Source organism: Phoenix dactylifera, chromosome 11 (genome assembly GCF_009389715.1).
Source record: "Phoenix dactylifera cultivar Barhee BC4 chromosome 11, palm_55x_up_171113_PBpolish2nd_filt_p, whole genome shotgun sequence".
Taxonomy (NCBI): Eukaryota; Viridiplantae; Streptophyta; class Magnoliopsida; order Arecales; family Arecaceae; genus Phoenix; species Phoenix dactylifera.
Window position 1 is genome coordinate 23,187,677 of NC_052402.1, and position 23,859 is coordinate 23,211,535.

At 44.6% G+C, this 23,859-nt stretch overlaps 1 protein-coding gene across 1 annotated transcript; it reads right to left on the reverse strand.

The window, feature by feature from the left end:
* Window positions 1-18,519: 18,519 nt before the first annotated feature.
* Window positions 18,520-20,597, reverse strand: LOC103695730. The gene is made up of 3 exons (XM_008777122.3): window positions 19,716-20,597; window positions 19,429-19,621; window positions 18,520-19,342 (listed from the first exon to the last, which is right to left on the reverse strand). Exons 1-3 carry the CDS (start codon window positions 20,097-20,099, stop codon window positions 18,771-18,773), a joined length of 1,149 nt encoding a protein of 382 aa, XP_008775344.1. The 5' UTR covers window positions 20,100-20,597; the 3' UTR covers window positions 18,520-18,770.
* Between the last annotated feature and the right edge of the window lie 3,262 nt (window positions 20,598-23,859).

Consider the following 23,859-nt stretch of genomic DNA (forward strand, 5'->3'; position numbering starts at 1 on the left):
AGCTCCGCTCCAAAAGCTGATGCCTCGAAAGAGCGTCGCCCTCCCACCACAACCAACTTAGATCCTGATCCTTGATCACAAATGCTACACCAGCTCTGTCACCACTATTAAGCAGGCTGCCATCAAAATTCACCTTAAGATGACTGGGGTTGAAGGCTCCCAAGAAGCAAGCACAGACCTGGGAGGTGTAGTAGTAGAGAGGGGGTCTCAGATTTTTCTAGTTATTTCATATGAAGCATCCAATGTAGCCTCAGTGACTGCAACAGCCTGATAGAGTGCCTTCTCCACAATAGTCCTTAGAGGTGCCCTCCTGTCCTCAAAGATCCTGTCGTTTTTATCTAGCCGGATGTGATAGGCCAAATAGGCACAGGTAATACCCTACCCAGCTGTGCTCGGTGACTGCATGGTTGCTCTTATATGGCGCAAAAGATTCTCTGCTGACTCAGTGGACCTAGGGAGGAAAAATGAGGCCCTCCTCCAAATCTGTGCGGCCCGTGGAAAATGAAGCAGAGCATGGCTGACCAACTCCACCAACTTCGAGCAGTCTGCACACACCGAGGGAGTCTTGACTCCTCTCCTCGACAACATTCTCCCAGTCGACAGGCAATCTTAGGCCACCTTCTAGATGAACAAAGTCACTCAGGGGTGGACCCACCTCCCATAACCACCTGTAGGTCTGTTGAGCATACCTTGGCCCTCCCAGTGATCGTCCAGACTAATCTGTCCTCTGAAGCACCATAAGATAGCGAGATAGTTAGAATCCTCTAAGCCAACTGCTCCCCGAAGGCCTCCCTGATCAATGCCTCATCCCACTTGCCCTCCCCAGAAACGAGCAGGTCACAGACTCTAGAACCAGCCAGTCTCGTTGCATCAACCATCGTCGGCAATCGACTTAGCGGTTGCTCAGTCACCCACATGTCCTCTAGAACATCAACGGCTTGTCCATTGCCGATCACCCATCTGGTCACCGTGAGCACCGACGGAGCATGTTAGCAGATCTCCCTCCATATGAAGGAGCAATGGTGCCCTGCCTAGAAGCAAGTCGCCATCACCTGCACTCCATACTTGGCGCTTAGCAGTGCGCTCCACAAGTTTTCCAACTCCACAATTTGCATGGCGATATCTCAATAGAAAGGAGCTCGGTATTACAACTCAAGGGTTGAGGTTATGCTCTTCCGACCTAGCGACCTCGTCTTGAAAAAGATCGAAGCATCACAACCAGAGAAACTTGAAAAGCTGAGCCCAAATTGCCAAATTGGAAAGGCCCATACTGAGTAGCCGAAGCAATACGACTAGGAACGTATAGGCTGGAGGATCTTGACAGCACTCTAATCCCACACTTGGAACTCCAAAAACCTTCGTATCTATCACTAGTAAGGTTCATTGTATACTGAGCTTATTTCTAATAAAGACCTTCTTGTTATGTTTCTATCTTTTAGATTGGACAATTATGATAAGCATATTTGACTTGGATAAAATAAGGAATACCTCAGAAATGCCTGAGCCCCGACCTAAGACTTCCAAGGTCAACGATAGTTCGGTAACAAAACCAACTATTTTGGTGGAGATACCTCGGACCTGTCCGGGACCTCCTTAAGCCTAGCTTGCTCGGAATTCGAAGTAAATCTGGAGACAAACTCTAGAAAATCAACTGAGGAGCCTAAGATTGGCTAGAAATCCTTGCCGATCATCTGGTCGTAATTATCAGAAAATCAACCGACCCTAAGATTGGCTGGAAATTCTTGTCGATCCTCTGATCAGAATTATCGTAAAATCAATTGAGGAGCCTAATGGCTGAAAATCCTTGCCGATCCTCTGGTTGGAATTATCAAAAAATCATTCGAGGAGCTCAAGATTCGTTAAAAGTCGTCGTCAATCCTCTAGTCGGGATTAAGCTAAAAAAAGGCACCAAAAGAAAGTTCGGTACAATGAACCGGACTCAGATGAAGAAAATAAATCATGCAAGAATGAACTAAAGATGGGTACTTGGAAAAAATTTTACTTTCATTACTTTTAAGTTTATACATCAACCTCAGAAAAAATGGAGCAAAAGCAAAGTACATTAAGCTCCATCTATTTGAGCAAAAAGAAACAAAAGAAAAAAGAAAAAAAAGACTTTATTCTTTGAGCCGCTGTCTTCATCGTTGCCGTCTTCATCATCGTCGTCTTCATCGCCGAGGTCAGGTTGAAGGTCGAAGAAATCCATCCTCGAGAAGAGCCGATGTGCTTGAGCTTAGCACTCTTCAAAGCACTTCGCGAATGCATCGGTCGCATTCTCAACGGACCATATTTGAACCGATCCGAGGAGAGATACTCCTCGGCTTGGACGACAAGCTCCTCTCCGGCTCGGCCCGAGCAAGTTTCATAGAAAGCTCCAGAACCTTCTGTTCGGCAGCTAGGAAGGCCTCCCTAATCGTGGACAAACGGTTGTCAGAGTTCATCACCTGGCTCCGCGCGGCTGAGGCTTTAGCTTTCGCCTACTTGATCTTATACTTGGCCTTCCTTGCTCGCTCCTCGGCCTGCCGAGCCCACTCCTCGATTGGCTCTCGCTTCATCTCGAGCTCCGAGCCATGCCTCTTGAGTGCCAGGATCGACTTGTACATGTAGCTGACCTCATGAGCATGCTGAAAAGAAGAAGAATTAGTGACCGAAGTCAAAGTGAATGACTTGGCAAAAGTTCACAAATTAAAAACTTGCCCAGATGACCGAGAAGAAGGCCCCATCGATCAGGTCATTGACGGTGAAGGAGCACATGAGCTTCTTGTTGTCCCCAAGTTGGATAGTTTAGACCACCTCCCTAGCCACCCCGAAGTTTGTCAAAGCTGAAACGGTCTCTTGGATCGACCACCTCTTGATGTAGGTCCTGGAAGCGCAGGCTAAGGTTGAAGGGTCGTTCTCAGCTGAGGAGGGCGAACTCGGATAGGACCGAACCATGGCATGAGCTCGGAGGATGACAGACGTGAAGACGCGGCAGCGGCAGACGGGTGGGCGAGGACGACCCCTTCGGAGGGGCCGACCTAATTGGAGATACAATTTCAACCTCAAGGTCGAGCTCCACATTTTGCTCCCAAGATACGAGCACTCGAGGGAGACCTCTGGAACCGAGTCCTTAGCAGCTTCGGCGACAGGGGCCGAGGAGGATTCTCCCCTCAACTTCTTTCTTTGGGGGGCTTCACCCCTGAAAACTGTGGCTGACCTCTTGCGCATCTTCTTGCGGATCAGCGCCAGGTCAGTCTTCATCACTGCAATAGTTGCAAGGCCAAAGACAAAGGCAAGAATCCCAAAGAGAAAAGATAGAACAATTTCTAAAGAAGTTTACCCTGGGGTCAGCTGGGCTCAGACCGATGTTGATCAACATTCCTCTTGGACAACAATGTTAGATGTATGCCCTAGAAGCCAATTTGGCTGACACATTGTTGATTCTAGGGACATAATTTTGTACTTGACTGTTTATTATTGAATAAATAAAAGGCATCTTTTCATTCATATTATTTATGTGTCTATGAATCGTCCAAGAAATTAATAAGATGATGATACATATTCTCAAGAGTTGAGAATTTGAGCCATGTATCATTGGTGATTAATTTCTAAATGCTCCTGATCAATGGATCATCACGAGGACGGTAATCGATCCGATCAGTGCACAGATCACTTTCCTTCTGGATGGACGAGACTTGAGTCCACAGTGTAGGGACACTGAAGTGATAGTGCAGGTGCTTGTTAGAGAACAAGGGTACTGAGCGTGACCAAGACAAGAAGTCACTTGGATGTCTATCCACTCGTCAGTGACTTGCTTGATGTTGTAGTAGTGTGACTGGTCCTTTGACCTGCGGTGCTTCGGCTACTCACAGTGAGGTTATTGTAGTTTGACTGCACACATACATGGTCTCTAGCCATATGGGTCCATGCAGTGTAGATTGGCTGCAGTAAGTTCACTGTAGGAGTAGGGTATGCGCCTATAAGGAATCTATCGACCTTGATAGAAGAGGAGTGATCCTATGTGATTTGTTAGACTGAGTTCTAAGACCTTGGCCAGGGCAGTAATATAAAGTGGAAAAAGAGTTTTCCACTATCGAACTCAAGTCGAATAAATCTTGACATATGACAGACGATGGGGTTTGACGAGTTGTCCATGACCTCCGTCCTGTAGGGATCCACGATAGTAGGACTGTATCACATGATAACTGCACCTAGAGGTTCATCATTCCATTCTGCTGGGTAGCCACTACATGCTGCTAGGTGTCACTGGTGGATGGTGAGACTCACAGGGATTATCTCGATGATCGATAAACCCTAATGAGTTGAGTTGGAATCGTTCCAACCCATTGAAAGGAGTTTTCAATGATATTGTGATAGAGATCGCAATATATCTCACTACCAGTCAGAGTAGAACCTATGGGGTCACACACACACTAGAAGTATTGACCGATCCGATGGTTGAAAAGTGATTATGAATCACAAATAATCAATTCGATTGATAAGAAGCTGAAGAAGGAACAAAGGGAATTAATTAATTGGACTTAAACACAAATCCTACTTCGGGTAGGATTCCTAGAGTCCTAATTGGATTAGGACTGGGAATCCTAGTTCGAGTAGGACTGAAATTCCTACTTGAAATAGGATTCCTACAATCCTAATGAGATTAGGAATTTTGAATTAAAATCGGATTCCTACTTGGAGTAGGATTCCTAGAGTCCTAATCGGATTAGGACTTCGAATTCAAATATAGTCCTAATTGGATTAGGACTAAAATTAAATATGTCCTAATTTGGATTAGGATTCCTTAAGTCCTAATTAATTATTAATCTAATGAATCAACATGACTCCTAATTGGATTAGGATTGAAGAGTTCAATTGAGTCATGGTTCATTCAAGTCCTAATTGGATTAGGACTAGCATAGATTAAACCCGATTGATTCATGATTTGGTTAATCCTAATTAGATTAGGACTAAACCATGAGAAGGGCACCTAATCCTCTTTGGAAGAGGATTGGGTTAACCAAGTAAGAGGGGCATAAGCCCCTCTCATCCTTGATTAGGTGCGGCATGAAGAGAGGGGGCCGGCGCCCCCTCTTGGAAAGTATTCAAGGGCTCCTAACTTGTTGGAGCCCTTCATCCTTATTAAAGGAGGACTAGGGCCGGCGCCCTAGTTGAAGCTTTTCTCCTCCTCCAAGCCGTGGCCATCCCTCATCCTCCCTTGTTTCAGCCGCAAGCAAGAGAGAAGGCAAAAGAAAGGGTGGCGGCCTCCTTCCCCTCTCTTCCTCCATCCAACGCAGGGAGATAGAAAGAAGGCTGCAGGGGCTTGAATCTTCTTCCTCTTCTTCATCCTTCTTCTTCCTCCTCTCAAGTACAATCAAGGGTTGATTGAAAGAGAGGAGATCAGCCATCAAAAGAAGTCTTTGCAAGGGAGCTAGCACTCCGGGAAGACAAGAAAGATTTGATCGGTCCTCTACTTCGTGTGGATACCCGTAGAGGCCGGACGTTTGAACGGCTTCAAGCGAACCCTCTACCGAAAACCACGAAGTCAGATTTGCGGTGATCATCTACCCGCGCAAGGTGAAGATCTGATCTTCCTAATGGTTTTAAAAGTTTTAATTCTTACCTAATTACGAAAGGTCTCGAAACAACGTTCATGCGATGAACGTTGATCCCGCACATGCCCCCTTTCCGCTGCCATCTGATTTTTGTTTTGAAATATCAGCGGCATGGGCGGGTTCACAACAGTGATATCAGAGCCTAGGCTACGTAGATTAAGGTAAGAATTAAATATCTAAAGGCTTATTAGATCTAAAAATTGAATGATCATGCATGCTGAAAATTTCTGCATGCAGATTTTTCAGGGGTGCTGATTTTTGCATGCTGATTTTTATGTGATAAAATGATGATTCTAATTGCGTTGTTAATGAGATTACAAAGTTTAGAATCATGATTAGCATGATCAGCAACCTATGTCATGACATAATCAGTTAGTTTTCAGATCTGAAAATTATAATTGTTGCATATGGTGATGATCATAGGATTCAAACCCTTTTGGTATCAAATGTAAATGACCTGCGATGTGATCTGCGATGTCATGTAATTTTTCAGATGCTTGCATGCATCTTATTTGATGTTTTGAGAGGCCTGCGTGCCTCCTAAAAGGAGATGTAATTTATTTTTATTTTTATTTTACATTTGGTTGTATTTCTGTGATGTGATGTACGTCAACGATCAAGTCGAAGACGATGCATGAGATGAACAGGGGTCTAAGCGGTTGATGGCGATTGGATCAAGAGTTGGTCAAGGATCGAATCAAGGAGGCTTGGAACCAATTCAAGAGTTGAAGACCAGTTGATCGATTGACGTGCATGTGCTTGTAATACGACCTAACTAGAATCCATGATCATCACCTATTTAAAGTTTAGCTTTATTTGATGCTGCGATTATAACTGCCTGTGATGTGCCGTTTGCATGTGATGTGAATGCGAGTCGGGTAGATAGGTTTACATGTGATGTAGCAAACCCAATTGAGACCTAAATCAAAACCTCCTCAATCAAGTCGAGAGTGAACCGACATGAGCGAGTCATATTAGATTAATTGATCTAATTGGTGTCTAGGAAAGCATAAAAGGTGGTTACTTAATTAGGACCTTAGTCTCTGAGTAAGGGGAGCCTCCCACCTGCTTACCTGGCCAATTGTTCGATTACCTCTTATGAAGGGCTCAAGTTGCAAACACTAAGACCTGATTAACCAATATTAAGTCAATAGGTCTTCCACTGTAGTAGAGCTGCTAAGGCCTTTCTGATGTTGATTTGTCTCGGCTGGACACAGTGGTCAAGTTGCATCGGGGGGCTGGACCTCTCTATAGACATGAGATGTTGTAGGGTAAAGGTGGGGTTGGGCACCAATAACTGTTAGGTGAGGACCCAATGACAACTTTATTCCTACGGTTATACGGTGGGTCTGACTTAACTAAGAAATGGGACCAATAACTGTTAGGTGAGGTCTTCATGGCTTAGAGACCAAGTTACACTGCACCATGCTTGAGAAGCATTGTACAAGAGTTGTACACTCATCCATCTATGTGTCACCAATAACTGTTAGGTGAGGTGGCATGTAAATCGGTGGGGCCGCAGTACCCACTAGAAACCCTAGTCGTGTGGGATTTCCGTTTTCCTACCAGGGGAGTGTGAGGGATTCGAGAAAATAGTGGGAGTTACATTTGTTCTAAAAGACCTTAGAACAGATTAGGATCAAGTACAAAAGTCTAACTAGAATCTTTACTCTCTGCAGATACAATGTCAGCTTCAAACCCTTTGACTCGTATTCTTGAGACCAACCGACTGACCGGAACCAATTACAAAGACTGGCTTAGAAATCTCAAAATTGTTTTGGACTGTGAGAAAATAGGCTACATACTCGATTCAGATATCCCCACACTACCAACACGTCCTACTGATGTTCAGCGTGAGATGCATAAAAAGTGGTTGGATGATGACATTAGAGTAAAATGCTATATGATGGCATCCATGTCAAATGAACTCCAATGCCAGCATGAAAATATGAAGACTGCTAGGGACATACTGGCACACCTGCAAGAGTTGTATGGTGAGCAGAGTCGCACAGCTCGTTTTGAAGTGTCCAAGAGGCTTTTCAAAACAAAGATGCGCGAGGGGCAGTCTGTCCATGATCACGGTCTGACTATGATCAAGGATCTGGAGGAGCTTGAGAAGCTCGGTATGGACATGCACAAGGAATTACAAGTGGATTTGATCCTACAGTCACTTCCTGATTCATTTGGTCAGTTTATAGTAAACTACCACATGAATAAGATTGAATGCACTAAGACTGAACTAATCAACATGTTGGTAACTGCTGAGGGAGCCTTGAAAGGTTCAAGGGGTAATGTCCTTGCTGCTGAGTTGACTTCTGGTTCCAAGAGAAAGTCTACTTGGAAGAAAAAGAAGCCTGCTAAGAAGCAGAAGAAAGACAAGAAGCCAAAGAAGGAAGTTCAAAAGAAAAAGGCTAACGACAAAGGAAAATGTTTCCACTGCAATGTCGAAGGCCACTGGAAGAGAAACTGTACTTCATACCTCGAGAGCCTGAAGAACAAGAAAGGTGACACGCCTTCAGAAGGTATAGACTTGCTCATAATTGAAACTAATCTAACGGTTTCTTCTACTTCTAGTTGGGTTATAGATTCTGGTTCTAGTGCTCATTTGTGCACTACCATGCAGGGTCTAAAGGAAAGTAGAAGGCTGGCGGAAGGTGCGGTAACCCTTCGGGTTGGCAACGGGGCAAAAGTTGCTGCTGTGGCTGTGGGCACCTACCATCTGCGACTACCGTCTGGATTTAGTTTATTACTTAGAGACTGCTATTGTGTACCTGCTGCTAGCAGAAATTTGATTTCTGTTTCATGTCTAGCACAGGAAGGTCATGTTTTTACTTTTGACAAAGACTGCTGTTCTATTTATTTAAGAAATAAAATAGTCGCACGTGGTTTCATGATCGACAGTCTCTATCATTTACATATGGATGTATCTGTGAATATTACCGAGCAAGAAGTGAGTGCCAAAGGATCCAAAAGATCTAGAGATGAGATAAACCAAAGATATTTGTGGCACCTCAGACTTGGCCATATTGGAGAGGATAGGATGAACAAAATGGATAAAGATGGGCTTCTCGGCTCATTGACTTCCGAGTCATATCCAGTTTGCGAGTCCTGTCTTCGAGGAAAAATGGCTAGACTGCCCTTTGTAGGACATGGAGAGAGGACCACTGAAATACTTACCCTAGTACATACAGATGTATGTGGCCCATTCGATGTGCTAGCCAGGGGATGTTATTCTTACTTCATTACCTTTACCGATGATTATTCACGATATGGGTATGTGTATCTTATGAGACACAAGTCTGAATCTTTTGAAAAGTTCAAAGAGTTCAAGAATGAAGTAGAAAAACAAACCGGAAAATCTCTTAAGGCTCTTCGATCAGATCGAGGAGGAGAATACCTTAGTGGGGAATTCCGGGACTATCTCAAAGAAAACGGCATAGTCTCACAATGGACACCTCCGGGTACACCTCAACTCAACGGGGTGTCAGAGAGGAGGAATCGGACCCTGTTGGACATGGTCAGGTCCATGATGAGCTTTACTGATTTACCTATGTTCCTTTGGGGGGATGCCTTACTCACATCGATTTATTTATTGAATAGAGTTCCCTCTAAATCCGTTCCTACCACACCGTATGAGATATGGCATGGTAAGAAACCAAGTCTGGGTCATCTCAAGATTTGGGGATGTCCGGCCCACGTCAAGAGACTACAGGCGGACAAGTTAGAGGCTAGGACCATAAGTGCTCGTTTTATAGGATATCCTAAAGAGTCATTAGGATACAATTTTTACGTCTCAGAGGATCACAATGTGTTTGTGAGCCGTCATGCCATCTTCTTGGAAAATCAGTTTATCCTTGATAGAGGCAGTGGAAGAAAAATTGAGCTTGAAGAGAAAATCTCTGAAAAGCAACGAGTCATGGATCCTATAGAACCCATTCATAAAGAGCCAGTACACGATGTCCCTCGACCACCTCGTAGATCTAGTAGGGTCTCCCATCCTCCCGATAGATACTTAGGTATACTAGAAGAGGATATCGAGGAAATGTTCCTAGTGGAAGATAGGGATCACATACAGGATCCCAAAACCTACAACGAGGCGATATCTGATATCGATTCCGAGAAATGGCTGGAAGCCATGAAGTCAGAATTAGACTCCATGCATTCCAACCAAGTCTGGACCTTAGTAGACCCACCAGAAGGTATTGTACCTATTGGATGCAAATGGATCTATAAAAGGAAGATAGGTTCGGATGGAGAGGTAGAGACCTATAAGGCAAGGCTTGTGGCGAAAGGGTATAGTCAGCGCGAAGGCATTGACTATCAGAAGACCTTTTCACCTGTAGCCATGCTAAAATCCATCCGAACATTGCTTGCTATTGCAGCATTTCATAATTATGAAATCTGGCAGATAGATGTGAAAACTGCCTTCCTGAATGGACATCTTAATGAAGATATCTATATGGAACAGCCTTTGGGTTTCACTTCCAGTGATGGAGATCACAAGGTCTGCAAGCTGCAAAGGTCCATCTATGGACTAAAGCAAGCCTCTCGGAGTTGGAACACTCGTTTCGATGACGCAATCAAAACGTTTGATTTCATCAAAAACGAAGAGGAACCGTGTGTTTACAAAAAGGTTAGTGGGAGCGCTGTCGTATTTCTCGTATTGTACGTGGACGACATCCTACTAATAGGGAATGATATTCCCATGCTAACCTCGGTCAAGGTCTGGTTGTCAAAAGAATTCTCCATGAAAGACCTTGGGGAAGCATCCTATATTTTGGGAATAAAGGTCTATAGAGATAGATCTAAAAGGATGCTTGGCCTTTCACAGAAGATGTACATAAAGGAGGTGCTGAAGAGGTTCAGCATGGAAAACTCCAAGAGGGGTCTCTTACCCCTTAGGCATGGAATTCATCTCTCCAAGAAGATGTGCCCCAACACATCTGAAGAGATTCAACGCATGAGCAAGATTCCCTATGCATCGGCAATAGGAAGCCTCATGTATGCCATGCTGTGTACACGACCTGATATAGCTCTTGCTGTGAGTGTCACAAGCAGATATCAGTCGAATCCAGATGAAGAACACTGGACAGCTGTGAAGAATATTCTCAAGTACTTGAGAAGAACTAAAGATTTATTCTTGGTTTTTGGAGGATCATCAGAGTTAAAGGTAAAAGGGTACACAGATTCAGACTTCATGACTGATGTCGATGACAGAAAGTCAACATCTGGATATGTGTTCTTGTGCAATGGTGGTACGGTAAATTGGAAGAGTTCTAAACAACCGATCATTGCTGATTCTACTATGGAAGCTGAATACATCGCCGCCTCTGAAGCTGCTAAGGAAGGCTTCTGGTTCAAGAAATTCATTACAGAGTTGGACGTGATGACATCAGATGCCATAACACTCTACTGCGATAATAATGGCGCCATAGCCCTTGCTAAGGAGCCAAGGTCTCATCAGAAGTCTAAGCATATAGAGCGGCGCTTCCATCTCATACGCGACTATGTTGAGAAGAAATATGTAGAGGTGCAGAGAGTAGACTCCGCGGATAACGTGGCAGACCCGTTCACTAAGCAGCTGAGTCAGCAAAAGACTGAAGCCCACCTTGAGAAGATGGGCCTAAGATATATGACCAATTGGCTTTAGTGCAAGTGGGAGATTGTTAGATGTATGCCCTAGAAGCCAATTTGGCTGACACATTGTTGATTATAGGGACATAATTTTGTACTTGACTGTTTATTATTGAATAAATAAAAGGCATCTTTTCATTCATATTATTTATGTGTCTATGAATCGTCCAAGAAATTAATAAGATGATGATACATATTCTCAAGAGTTGAGAATTTGAGCCATGTATCATTGGTGATTAATTTCTAAATGCTCCTGATCAATGGATCATCACGAGGACGGTGATCGATCCGATCAGTGCACAGATCACTTTCCTTCTGGATGGACGAGACTTGAGTCCACAGTGTAGGGACACTGAAGTGATAGTGCAGGTGCTTGTTAGAGAACAAGGGTACTGAGCGTGACCAAGACAAGAAGTCACTTGGATGTCTATCCACTCGTCAGTGACTTGCTTGATGTTGTAGTAGTGTGACTGGTCCTTTGACCTGCGGTGCTTCGGCTACTCACAGTGAGGTTATTGTAGTTTGACTGCACACATACATGGTCTCTAGCCATATGGGTCCATGCAGTGTAGATTGGCTGCAGTAAGTTCACTGTAGGAGTAGGGTATGCGCCTATAAGGAATCTATCGACCTTGATAGAAGAGGAGTGATCCTATGTGATTTGTTAGACTGAGTTCTAAGACCTTGGCCAGGGCAGTAATATAAAGTAGAAAAAGAGTTTTCCACTATCGAACTCAAGTCGAATAAATCTTGACATATGACAGACGATGAGGTTTGACAAGTTGTCCATGACCTCCGTCCTGTAGGGATCCACGATAGTAGGACTGTATCACATGATAACTGCACCTAGAGGTTCATCATTCCATTCTGCTGGGTAGCCACTACATGCTGCTAGGTGTCACTGGTGGATGGTGAGACTCACAGGGATTATCTCGATGATCGATAAACCCTAATGAGTTGAGTTGGAATCGTTCCAACCCATTGAAAGGAGTTTTCAATGATATTGTGATAGAGATCGCAATATATCTCACTACCAGTCAGAGTAGAACCTATGGGGTTACACACACACTAGAAGTATTGACCGATCCGATGGTTGAAAAGTGATTATGAATCACAAATAATCAATTCGATTGATAAGAAGCTGAAGAAGGAACAAAGGGAATTAATTAATTGGACTTAAACACAAATCCTACTTCGGGTAGGATTCCTAGAGTCCTAATTGGATTAGGACTGGGAATCCTAGTTGGAGTAGGACTGGGATTCCTACTTGAAATAGGATTCCTACAATCCTAATGAGATTAGGAATTTTAAATTAAAATCGGATTCCTACTTGGAGTAGGATTTCTAGAGTCCTAATCGGATTAGGACTTCGGATTCAAATAGAGTCCTAATTGGATTAGGACTAAAATTAAATATGTCCTAATTTGGATTAGGATTCCTTAAGTCCTAATTAATTATTAATCTAATGAATTAACATGACTCCTAATTGGATTAGGATTGAAGAGTTCAATTGAGTCATGGTTCATTCAAGTCCTAATTGGATTAGGACTAGCATAGATTAAACCCAATTGATTCATGATTTGGTTAATCCTAATTAGATTAGGACTAAACCATGAGAAGGGCACCTAATCCTCTTTGGAAGAGGATTGGGTTAACCAAGTAAGAGGGGCATAAGCCCCTCTCATCCTTGATTAGGTGCGGCATGAAGAGAGGGGGCCGGCGCCCCCTCTTGGAAAGTATTCAAGGGCTCCTAACTTGTAGGAGCCCTTCATCCTTATTAAAGGAGGACTAGGGCCGGCGCCCTAGTTGAAGCTTTTCTCCTCCTCCAAGCCGTGGCCATCCCTCATCCTCCCTTGTTTCAGCCGCAAGCAAGAGAGAAGGCAAAAGAAAGGGTGGCGGCCTCCTTCCCCTCTCTTCCTCCATCCAATGCAGGGAGATAGAAAGAAGGCTGCAGGGGCTTGGATCTTCTTCCTCTTCTTCATCCTTCTTCTTCCTCCTCTCAAGTACAATCAAGGGTTGATTGAAAGAGAGGAGATCAGCCATCAAAAGAAGTCTTTGCAAGGGAGCTAGCACCCCGGGAAGACAAGAAAGATTTGATCGGTCCTCTACTTCGTGTGGATACCCGTAGAGGCCGGACGTTTGAACGGCTTCAAGCGAACCCTCTTCCGAAACCCACGAATTCAGATTTGCGGTGATCATCTACCCGCGCAAGGTGAAGATCTGATCTTCCTAATGATTTTAAAAGTTTTAATTCTTACCTAATTACAAAAGGTCTCGAAATAACGTTCATGCGATGAACGTTGATCCCGCACATGCCCCCTTTCCGCTGCCATCTGATTTTTGTTTTGAAATATCAGCGGCATGGGCGGGTTCCCAACAAACAATTCTTACAATGCAGAAATTTTGGATTGAGATTTAAGAAGAGCGTCCAAGGACCCTTCATTGCCAGACAACCTCAGGGTTCGATTCAAAGATTTTTGAGGTGCCTTCCACAGGATTTCAAACCGCCATGGCTGCTCGGAGAAAACAAAGAGGAACCTCCTTTTCCATCCATGAATGGAAGAGGGAGTATTTCGGATCAACTGGTGGCCCTTCTAAGAATAAAAGTACCACGGGTTGCTGTTCCAAGGATGCCTCTTCAGAGTGAAGCATCCTCGGAAGAGGGAACTTGAGGCCCGGATGTTCAAGAAAAGACAAAAAGAAAGAAAAATGACGTAGATTCGCCAGGAGTTCGAAACTAGCTGGGTTTGGACGAGGCTGTAAACCCTCATAATTGGACAAAGAAGGGATGAAGAGGTAATCTCAACCCATCCCTGAGAGTTTCCTCATACAGGACAAGTCGAGAGGGAGAAGGACTTGTTACCTGGTCATCAGGACCGACAAGTTTAAAGGTGAACTTAGGAGGTATGAAGTGTTGAGTTTGGATAAGGTCTATTTCCTCTTGGATGAGGATGGACACCTTATAGTCTGGTCCAAAGCGGACCTCGGGCTCCGCCTGACCTGGAGGTGAGGACTGCTAAGCTCAGGGAGAATGGTTGAACGACCAACTCCCTGCCGAGGCGTTGACCTCGGCATCACTCATGCTAGCGAAAAAAGGGAAGAGAAAAGATGAAGGAGAAATCAAAGGAAGGAATTCGAGCAACCAAGAGTGGGTACCCACCGAAAAATGGAGGAGCACGGAGGACACCGAAGCCAAAGAAGAGAAGCCTCGTCGGAGCGCCACCTGAGAGCTTGCGCACTCATGCACTCAGGAAGATCTGCAAATGAAGCAAGGGTGCTAACTGAGGGAGGGAGTTACTCTTATATAGAGGCACAGACGACCCTGATCAAAGCAACAGTTTGACTACTCGAGCAGATTCAGCCACGTGTTAAATTGAGATATGACGTAAGCGATTCACCAGAATTGCTGCATAAACGACGCCTTGGGATAATCCCGGAATAATAGCTCCTCGGGATAGCTTACAATATGGTGACGATTCGGAAAGATCAACTGGCACATTAATGCTCTCTTTTAGAAGCTTTGCCCTCGATCGAGATGATGATATGACTTCCGATGCTCGAACTAAAATGCAGCTCGGTCTCGAAAGTGGAGGGCAAGTGATGAAAAAAATGTTGGACATATCGACCTCAGATTAGGCCGACTTTCTTGACCTCAGTATAAACCGAGGTGAACAATATTTTGATCTTAGATTAGGCTGACCATCTTGACTTCGGTGTAAACCGAGGTGAACAACTTTGGTGATAACCGAGGAGCTAATCGGCACGTGCCGATAAAGACCGACAGTTTTAGCAGCCAACAATCATGACAATACTATAGTCGCCGCATGATCAGTGTCGTATGCCGCCCAAGCTGAATGATTTCCACGCTGTAAATGTACAACTAGTCATTAACACACGTCACATCAAATCATGTAATGACAAAATAGACTATCCTATATACAAGGGTAGTTTAGGGGCCCTCATATATATGATATTCACTCAGAGAGAACTTCACTCTGCTAAATTTTTTTTTTCTTCCACAATATTGCCTTTCTATTCTAACTTAGGCATCGAAGAGTTCTCCGCCGGAAACTCTCCGACAAGCAAACTTCTTGTAGGCCGTCTCCAGAGGAGATCAACTTCTCAACACCTCGGCTGCCTTGTTTAGCTCGATTCTCGTCGATTTCAAGATCAGCCGAGCTGCGCTCTGACCTCGGTCCGGAATTCCGTGGCAACATATGGTATCTAAGCTCTCTTGCTTCTCTATCATAGCATCCAGAGCACTCCTCTTGGGACAATTTCTAGTCTAATGTGAACCATTCCATGGGAAGCAGTTACCTCCGGGCTTCTTCTCTTGGACCACCTTCTCTGCCTTTGGGGCTTTCCTCCACCCTTGAGGTGCCCAACCTTAGAGTGGTCTTCCCCCGCGTAGTGAGATGATTTTGGCTATTGCCCCCCAACTCTTGGCATAATCACCTTCGGACTCTTTGGTTTGAAAGACTCGAGCCCTTCGAACTCCACCAAGGAGCAATTAAACTATCTTTCATGCCACGCCTATGCAGCTCGATTGCTGCCCATGGTTTAAGATCATTCAAGATAGTGAAGAACTGGAAACTTTTGGTCAAGAAATACAAGTACTGTGGTTCCATCTAGGCCAAAAAACTGATATCTTATAAATAGGATTTATCAATCAAGATGCCAGTAAACAGGTCAAATAGAATGTTGGAAAACTAAATTGTTTCTCATCCCAGCTAGCACTATGATATCATGTCGGGAGATAAATAGAGATATATTGGTTTAAACCAGCCAAGATAACCTGGCGGAGATGAAAATCTCGCACCAGCTAAACAAGTTGGACTTTCTTTAATCAAAATATATAATTAAAGAAATAAAATTTGTTGAAGATGCATATCAACCCAATCAAGGCCTATTTTTCATCGATAGCTGTCTTAATCTGATCCTAATTATTTATAGAATTATCCTCCTAGGAGGTCTCAATCTCTCCTTTTCCATGGTTTTAGGGTCACTTTCAAGTTACTCAAGAGGACGTAAATGCCTAAAAATATGACTAACAAACAAGTCTCCACGGATGAACTGATTGTCTAATACTCACAGCTCAGTCCTTATAAATTATTCCCTAGCATTATGTAACTTGTGCCATAAACTTTATACCTACTTTGCCAAGCATCCTAAAACTGAGATTTCCTCGGACGTGCCGCTGCTAAAGTTGCCTTGTGACAAGATTTCACTTACAATATTCACACTAACCAGTTAGGACCATGGAGAGGTCTTGTAGGTTCACATTTTTGGTCATTTAGTATATTTGTGGAATCATAAATGGTGAATTGACAAGTGGGGCCTCTAAACATTGAATAATAGATGGAGTGAGCCTTTCAGGCCAAGCATGTCTTTCGTGAAGCTAATGAAATTGTGGATTGGGTGGCCAGCTATACGGATAGTACCGTGTGAACTGGGGATGAGGAGCTGCCTCTGGCACTTGGAGATATTCTATTTTCTGACTTTATTGTATGTATTCATACTCGTCAGACATGAATCGCTCGTTTTAGCAACAAAAAAAAAAAAAACCTAGATAAATTGCATGATAGAGTGAAACTAAACAAGTACCAGCTGGCTTTTCCATTTTGGATCAGATTGAGAAGAAGGCAGCAAAGCTTTCGAGGGTCCCTGTTTGGAAAGGGCTCCTAAAAATAATTGCTCATGCCATACATCAAAGAGGTAAGAGAGGTTTGCGACAGCTGTCAAGCGACCAAAGGGCCGTCCTTTTCACCCCAGGGTCACCCTCTCTCCGATAATAGGTGGACGCGTGTCAGTAGCTAGAGTGTCGTAATGCGTGAAAGGGGCCAACCGAAGCCACACCTAACATGCTGCACCCAGGGAATGGAGCCGAGCATTGGCCTGCCCACGTCTACTATGGATAGGGTTTGTCCCCCATGGGCTCATAGAGTGGTCCAACCATTTTCCTGGACCGTTTGATCTATGATGGCAGTCGTTGGCAATAGAAAGAGAGAGAGAACATATAAATATACATGTGACGAGGTCGAGATTCCTAGCCCATACGGTGACGTTGTCTCGTTGGAAAACAAAGGCTAAATTTGGTGACAGAGATGACGGCATGGCTGCCGATTATTTTTCCTCTTCTTTCCACCGGAAGAGGGGATTTCCGGCGGACTTCAATGCAAGAGCTCAGCAATCATACATGGACCGGCAACCTCCGGAGGCCAATCAGGGAGGCAAAGGGCTCGTCAGCCCCTTGTTTTTCAGAAAATACGAGCAGACAGGAGGACGTGGGCTGAGTAGTTTTCGAAAGTGACCTAAGCTTTGGATTTGTATAAGCTACAGGCCAAGCAGACTTAGCTCAGCTGATTAGCGTCTATCTTTTTCCCGTGGAAGATCCTGGATCCATCATTTCAAAACCGAAGGCCGAAGGCTAGTGACGATGGGTGGTGGGCCTGACAGCGGCCTGGTTTGCTTCCCGTACGAGGGTCCAGAGCTATGATGGCTCCGCCTTCCAGATGTTGGGCACACGAGGAAGCAAAAGAGATGGGTAGGGCTGGGGGTTGGGGGGTCGCTGCTTTCCCAAAAGTAGATATCATAATTGCAATAATTACTACTCCGTCATCGGTGTTAGGGGCTATTACTGTTTGTCATTATTAGAAGGACCCTGGATTGCTTTATTCATGGCCAAGGATGATTCATGCCTTCACACTCCAATAAAGGGTCCCCACTTTTAAAAGGGAAGCGTGTAGCCTTCGTGAAAGCTTCAGGGTTTCTTCTCAGTAACAACATTCGTGAACCCAAATTAAAAAAGATGGCGCAACGACTGTGGTGGGGAGGGAGGGGATGTCGCCATCTTGGAGGCAGGACCAGGGGCTTTTTGGCGCATGTTAGATCCTAAAGGGAACGCAGAGGCTAACGTGCGCTTCAGATCCCGAGAGGGAGAAGGATAAGGACGGCGCGCTTTGGCATAACGGGCTCTGAGATGCCAGCTTGCGAAGCCTGGGAAGTTTCGAGAGAGGGGTACTTCCGTCAATTTATCAATTCGCTTCGGACCATGGAAGCAACGTTCACGGTGCTCGAGAGCGTGCCGTCATCAAACCCGCGTTCCGTTTTTTTTTTTTTTTCCAATATTATACTTTATCGAGATCTAAAAACAATTATTAAAAAAAAGGAGGAGGACATAAAAGGGGAGGAGAGAAACCTTTATTCCATCGCTTGTCATCGCTGTTTCCCTTTAAGAAACCGCCGCTGCCGAAGCTTGTTCAGTTGGAACAACATGAACAAAAATAAATTATTAATTAATTAAAGCTGAGAAATGAAATGAAATAAAATTACTATAAACGCGTACCAGATGCTGGTCGGCCGGGGCGCCCAAATTAGATATTTACAAAAGATATGTTACTCTATGATAATATCATATTAATCAAGGGGAGTTTCTCTTCTCACAAGCCCACAAAAGGGCGCCAAACCAAAAAAAAAAAAAAAAAGAGGAATTTTTCCGGTTTTATCTATTTTTCTCAGGAAGAAAAGCCAAAAATTCGAAGATCAGGGTTTCTCTTTGAGAACAGAAGCCAAACCGGTGACTACCTTCGCCCCACTATGAGCGGCCTTCGGCTTCACCGCCGGCGGCTGCCACGGCAACCCCGCCACCGTGACCTCCTCCGCTGCCGCCTCAGCGGTGGCTACTACTTCCTTGGCCACGATCGAATGGGCAGCGCCAGCGCCGCGGCCGCCGCTGTTGTCATTCTCCTTTCCATATTCCGACTCTCCTCTCGCTTGGACTTCTCCTTCGCCGTTGGATCGTTGTTCCCTGGTTTCTGAGGAGATGATCGGGGCCGTTCGCTCGTAGGAGGAGAGCCACTTGGCCCGCATGTACTCGGGCTTCCGCCACGGCGGAAAGTGGAGGCCCTTCTTCTTGAGGCTCTGCCGCGCCGCCTCGCAGACGACGGCGACGATCTGCTGCAGCCGGTCCTCCTTCCCGACGAAGATGCACGGGAGCGATTGCAGCACAGCCCGATAGCTCTTCGTCGACCGTGCGATCTCGAACTCCGATCGGAAGTCCACGTCCACCAGCAACCGCTCCCTGGTCACGATCACGTCCACGTACACGTATTCCCCTGCCGTCGAGTGCAACATAACGCCGTCAATCGATCGAACGAAAGAAAATATTTAAAAAGTTACGGCGATTTGGATCGAAGTCTACCGGCCGGAAAGGAGGTGGATTTCTCCCAGCGAGACTTGCAGACGGCGGCGTCGTAGCCGAGGGCGCGGAGGCCGTCGGCGACGGCCCTTCTGGAATCTTCTGTCCATTTTCCGCCGATCTTGGTATTCTCCACGATTCTCGACGCGTCCGCCAAGAGATTCCTCTCCGCCACACTCGTACAGAGCACCAAACCCTGGAGAGCATGTCGATCCCATAGAGATGAGTAACGATTTGGGGCTCAAAGAAATAGAGTGAGAAGCGATTGAAGATCGAGGTGTTCCTCCTACCTTGACGAACTCAGCGGCATCGGAGGTGGTGGGGATTATCGGAGGGGCGTCGCCTGTGACGGCAGGGAAGTCAGTGTCCACGTCAGGGCTGTCGTCGCAGTTACCATGGAAGCAGTTGCAGCGGTGGCGGCCGCAGCGGGACGGCTTCTCGCTGTTGTTGTCCTCCATGAAGCTCTGGACCATCTTGTCTAGGCACAACGAGCTCGGCTCCGAATCAACGGCCGCGGCGGCAAGCTTCTCGGCCGAAGATATCCTCCGCACGGCCGGGAATTGGAATTGCCGCTCGAAGAGCCGCTTCAGCCGTGATTTCGCCACCGGCTTGGCCCGCTCGCTCCTCAGAATGTCCATCGCATCGATCGGTTGGATCTTCATGGGAAACGGCATGGTTTCCCCAAAATCCAAGCACCCTCACTCCTTAATCTCTTTATCTCAACCCAAGCTAAAGAAATCGAGTAGAGATCACTACCGCTCCATTTCTAAAGTTCGGAAGCCAAAAATCCTCCCTTAAATGGAGCCAAAAATGGTGGAATTAACCCTACGAAAACGACTCCAGAGCACGAATTAACGCAACGACCAAGAAAACTCGGATGAAAGAAAAGGCCATCAGGAACTCATCAAATAAAGGGGAGGAAAAGAAGAAATCAAATGATCGCGACCGACGCCATTAATAACCCATCCCAGCTGCAATCGCCGCGCTCGACTTCCAAAGCAAAAAGAATGGAATAACTTCCCACCGCCATAAAGCGTGTCACTTTCGGAGTCCTCCGGTGGCCGTCCGGCGATACTACCGGCCGGAGAATTCGAATCTCCTGTTCATCTCTTCGGCCTTTTTTTCCCAACGAGGGCGATCGGACTAGTTGGGGTTTGGGGTTGCGAGGAAGCGAAATGGGGAGGGGGTTTTAAAGGGGAATTTGGGGAAGTGGAAGTGATGACTAGGACTCTGCTTGCCTACGTGGCACGATGACATGTCCAAGGTTAATCCTTAAGCGTCTCGAGGACTGGTAGCTCGGCTACGTGCCGAAGCCTCTGGGGATGGTTCCCATCTCCCACCACGGTCTCGCCGCGTGTCCCTCACCTGAGCCCATGGATTGAAATGCCCAATTTACCCTCGTTTCTTCTCGCTTATTACGTACTGCCGTGAACCTGGACGGTGCGGACAGTTGAGGATAATAATCAGTGGCATTTTCGTCGTTATCTGATTTTTTGAGGGGTAGTTGTAGAAGAGGAGCCTGTACTGGGCTCCGGTTTTCGGAACCGCGGCCCATGGGTTCATACTTGGACAGCTGTGACTCGCCACGTAGCACTACAATGTTCTCGCTTGAGCTCTAGAACTCACCAGAATATTATTTTTTTCAAAATAATAATAATACGGCGAAAGTGACTTAATATTGATAAGTGATAACCCTGGGGCATTTTCCAATAATTAATTGAATAATTATATGATAGCGTGTGGATAATGTAGCTCCATCCAATGAATGATGAATGCTTCCACTCAAGCTTTGCCTGCCAAACCAGACCAGGCCAGTTTGGAGATGGGGAAGAAGATGGGAGTTACCACGCCTGCAAGAAATTTGTCTGGATCAAGTCATTAAAAAGCTTGGTCGTCTCACAAGTTTGTACTTATCCCTGCCTAGGATATACAATTTATAATGCGCTACGTATTAAACAAAGTATAGTATATGATTAAATTCCTTGTGATAAGGGTTTAGCTTCTAAACTAATAGGAATGAGTTTAGAATAATGCATGTTCCCTTCCGCGTGCATTCACATTTTAATTCTCGACAGCTAAGATGTGGCGTCTTTGAACCGTAAGGTTGCACGTAGTTTAGTATCGTTCAAGTTAATGAGGCTCACGTAGTTTAGTATCGTTCAAGTTAATGAGGCTCGATCTAATTTGCATTAGATTTTTGTACGTGGTTTCCGTCCATTGGTACGACGAATTTACTTTGTTTGATGAGTTTGGGGTTCAAGTTTAGCTTGTTCCTATAAAATCTAAGCCAGCATATGATTTCCATATTGCAGCTTCAATCTCAAATTCTCATTCATATTGTGTTTCAGGGCAAGTCCATGTTTTAGAGGCTCAACTTGAAATTCTGAACTAACTTATGTAGTATTGATTCCAGTCCAATGAAGTTTGATTTGGTGAAATGGAATTTCAAGAAATGATGAAATCTAGACCCCACAAGACATGCCCAGTATGGCATTTTGTCGGATTAATGTCTATCCAAACTACTACCACGTAATATGTGAATGACAACTAGCATAGAATAATATATGTCTGGGGAAGACCCAGCCTAGATTGGAAAGGACCAGGCCTAGACAAGCATCAAAATGGCCTAGCTCCTTCCGGGACATACCCTGTTCAAGTTGAAGGAGATACTTTGGATCCTCCCTGTCTTCGTTAGCCTCCACTTTTATCAAACCACCCCCAAACCTACGATGCATCACGATGGCCGCCAGTTTCTTCTTCAATTTTTTTCACTATACTATGCCAAGCCACTATCTCGTCGGCGATCCACGGGGCTCATCGGTCTCAATATAAACCATTTTGGCCAATTTGGAAAGAAAAGATTTGGTCTAAGAGCTAGATTTCCGTATCGGAAAACCAAATTATGAGCCAAACTTCTAATGATCATAACTTGTATATGAGATCCGATTAAGATGCCCTATTTTTTGAAGCTTTTCGAGCTTTTTACGATATGACACTACCCCGTAAAGAGTATAACGTACTAAGCGATCGGGACTAAATTCCATCATTTATGCTCTATTACATGCTGGTCAAACCAATTTTTTTTTTTAGAAAAAAATTTAATCAGATGTATCTTTCAATCAAGAAAGAATTAGACGAAGCAACTAAAAGCAAAGTCGATGTAGAAGTCTAATATACCTCCTATAAGATTTAATTTCTTCTTTTTTTATAATTATTTCTACTAGTCATGCCTATTTTGAGAAAGTTGTGTTCTCTTTTAGCTAGAAGAGAAATTTGATCTGATTGTGTAAGGGTGGACTTTACCAATATAAATAGGGATTGTGTATCTAAATTTGATATATATTAATGAAAGAAAATGGGACATGGATCCAACTTTCATGATTTTTTTTTTTAAAAAAAAATTTATTAAGAGATTTGTGTTGAGCAGGTTGAAGAAACTATTACTTTTTTTTGATTGGATTAACCAGAGTTGATGTCGTCACTACTGATGCCCCCTCCACTGCTATGATTCTCTCTCTTTCCCTTCGTAACCTTGCATGGAATCGTTACCACCAACTTGGATCTCATTGCAAAATCATCAAACCGCATCAATGGTCTCCCCTGTCTCCACGATCCACCCATATCTTTCTCTATTTTTAAGATAATGTCAAGTATTCATAGGTCCTCTATAATGAGATATCGGATCTCAACCACTAGTGAGCAAACTGAGCCTCGACCCGATGCTAAGCAATCATCAATCCCCTATTTTCATCCACACTTCTTTGTTTCTTTTATTCTTATTTGCCCTCTGGTTGCCTTTGTTCCTTTATTACCCATTGTTGCCACCCAGTCGACTGCTAGCCTTCCAACTATTACCGACCACCGCCACCACTGATCCTGCATCCTCCTTTTTTTTCTTCCTCTTTCTCATCATCGGTTAAGCCCCTACGAAGGCCTCCTCTCTTCTCTTTGGCTTTCTCTCTCTTCCTCTTCTCTTTCTCTCTCCTATGTTATGTTGGATCCTAGCAGATGGCCTCTTTCACTCTATTTCTCTCTCTTGCGACCGCCCATTGTATTGACCTCTATCCCATCCTTCATCGAGTATTAGACCCCATTAACAACCCTTGTTGAGCTATCTTCACCCTATTTGGACTCGTGTTTCTTGATTTGCTAATTGTTGCCTAGATCATATCGATACCATTTTGGCATTGTCCTTCTTCATTTTTTTTATTGTTGCCCTTATTCCCTTGGTAATCTTTTCTAATTGTTGGTCTTGATTCTATACAAAGGTACAATCATCTGAACAATAAGTTGTTTGGCAATGCATATATCACTCTACTGATCCTTAAATCAAGGTAAATCCCTAAATATTTTTGTTTATTAGATTTGGTAATTAATACGGATCAAGGTAAGATAGGGAAAACCTATAGTTAGAGGTAGTTTGATCATCAAAAT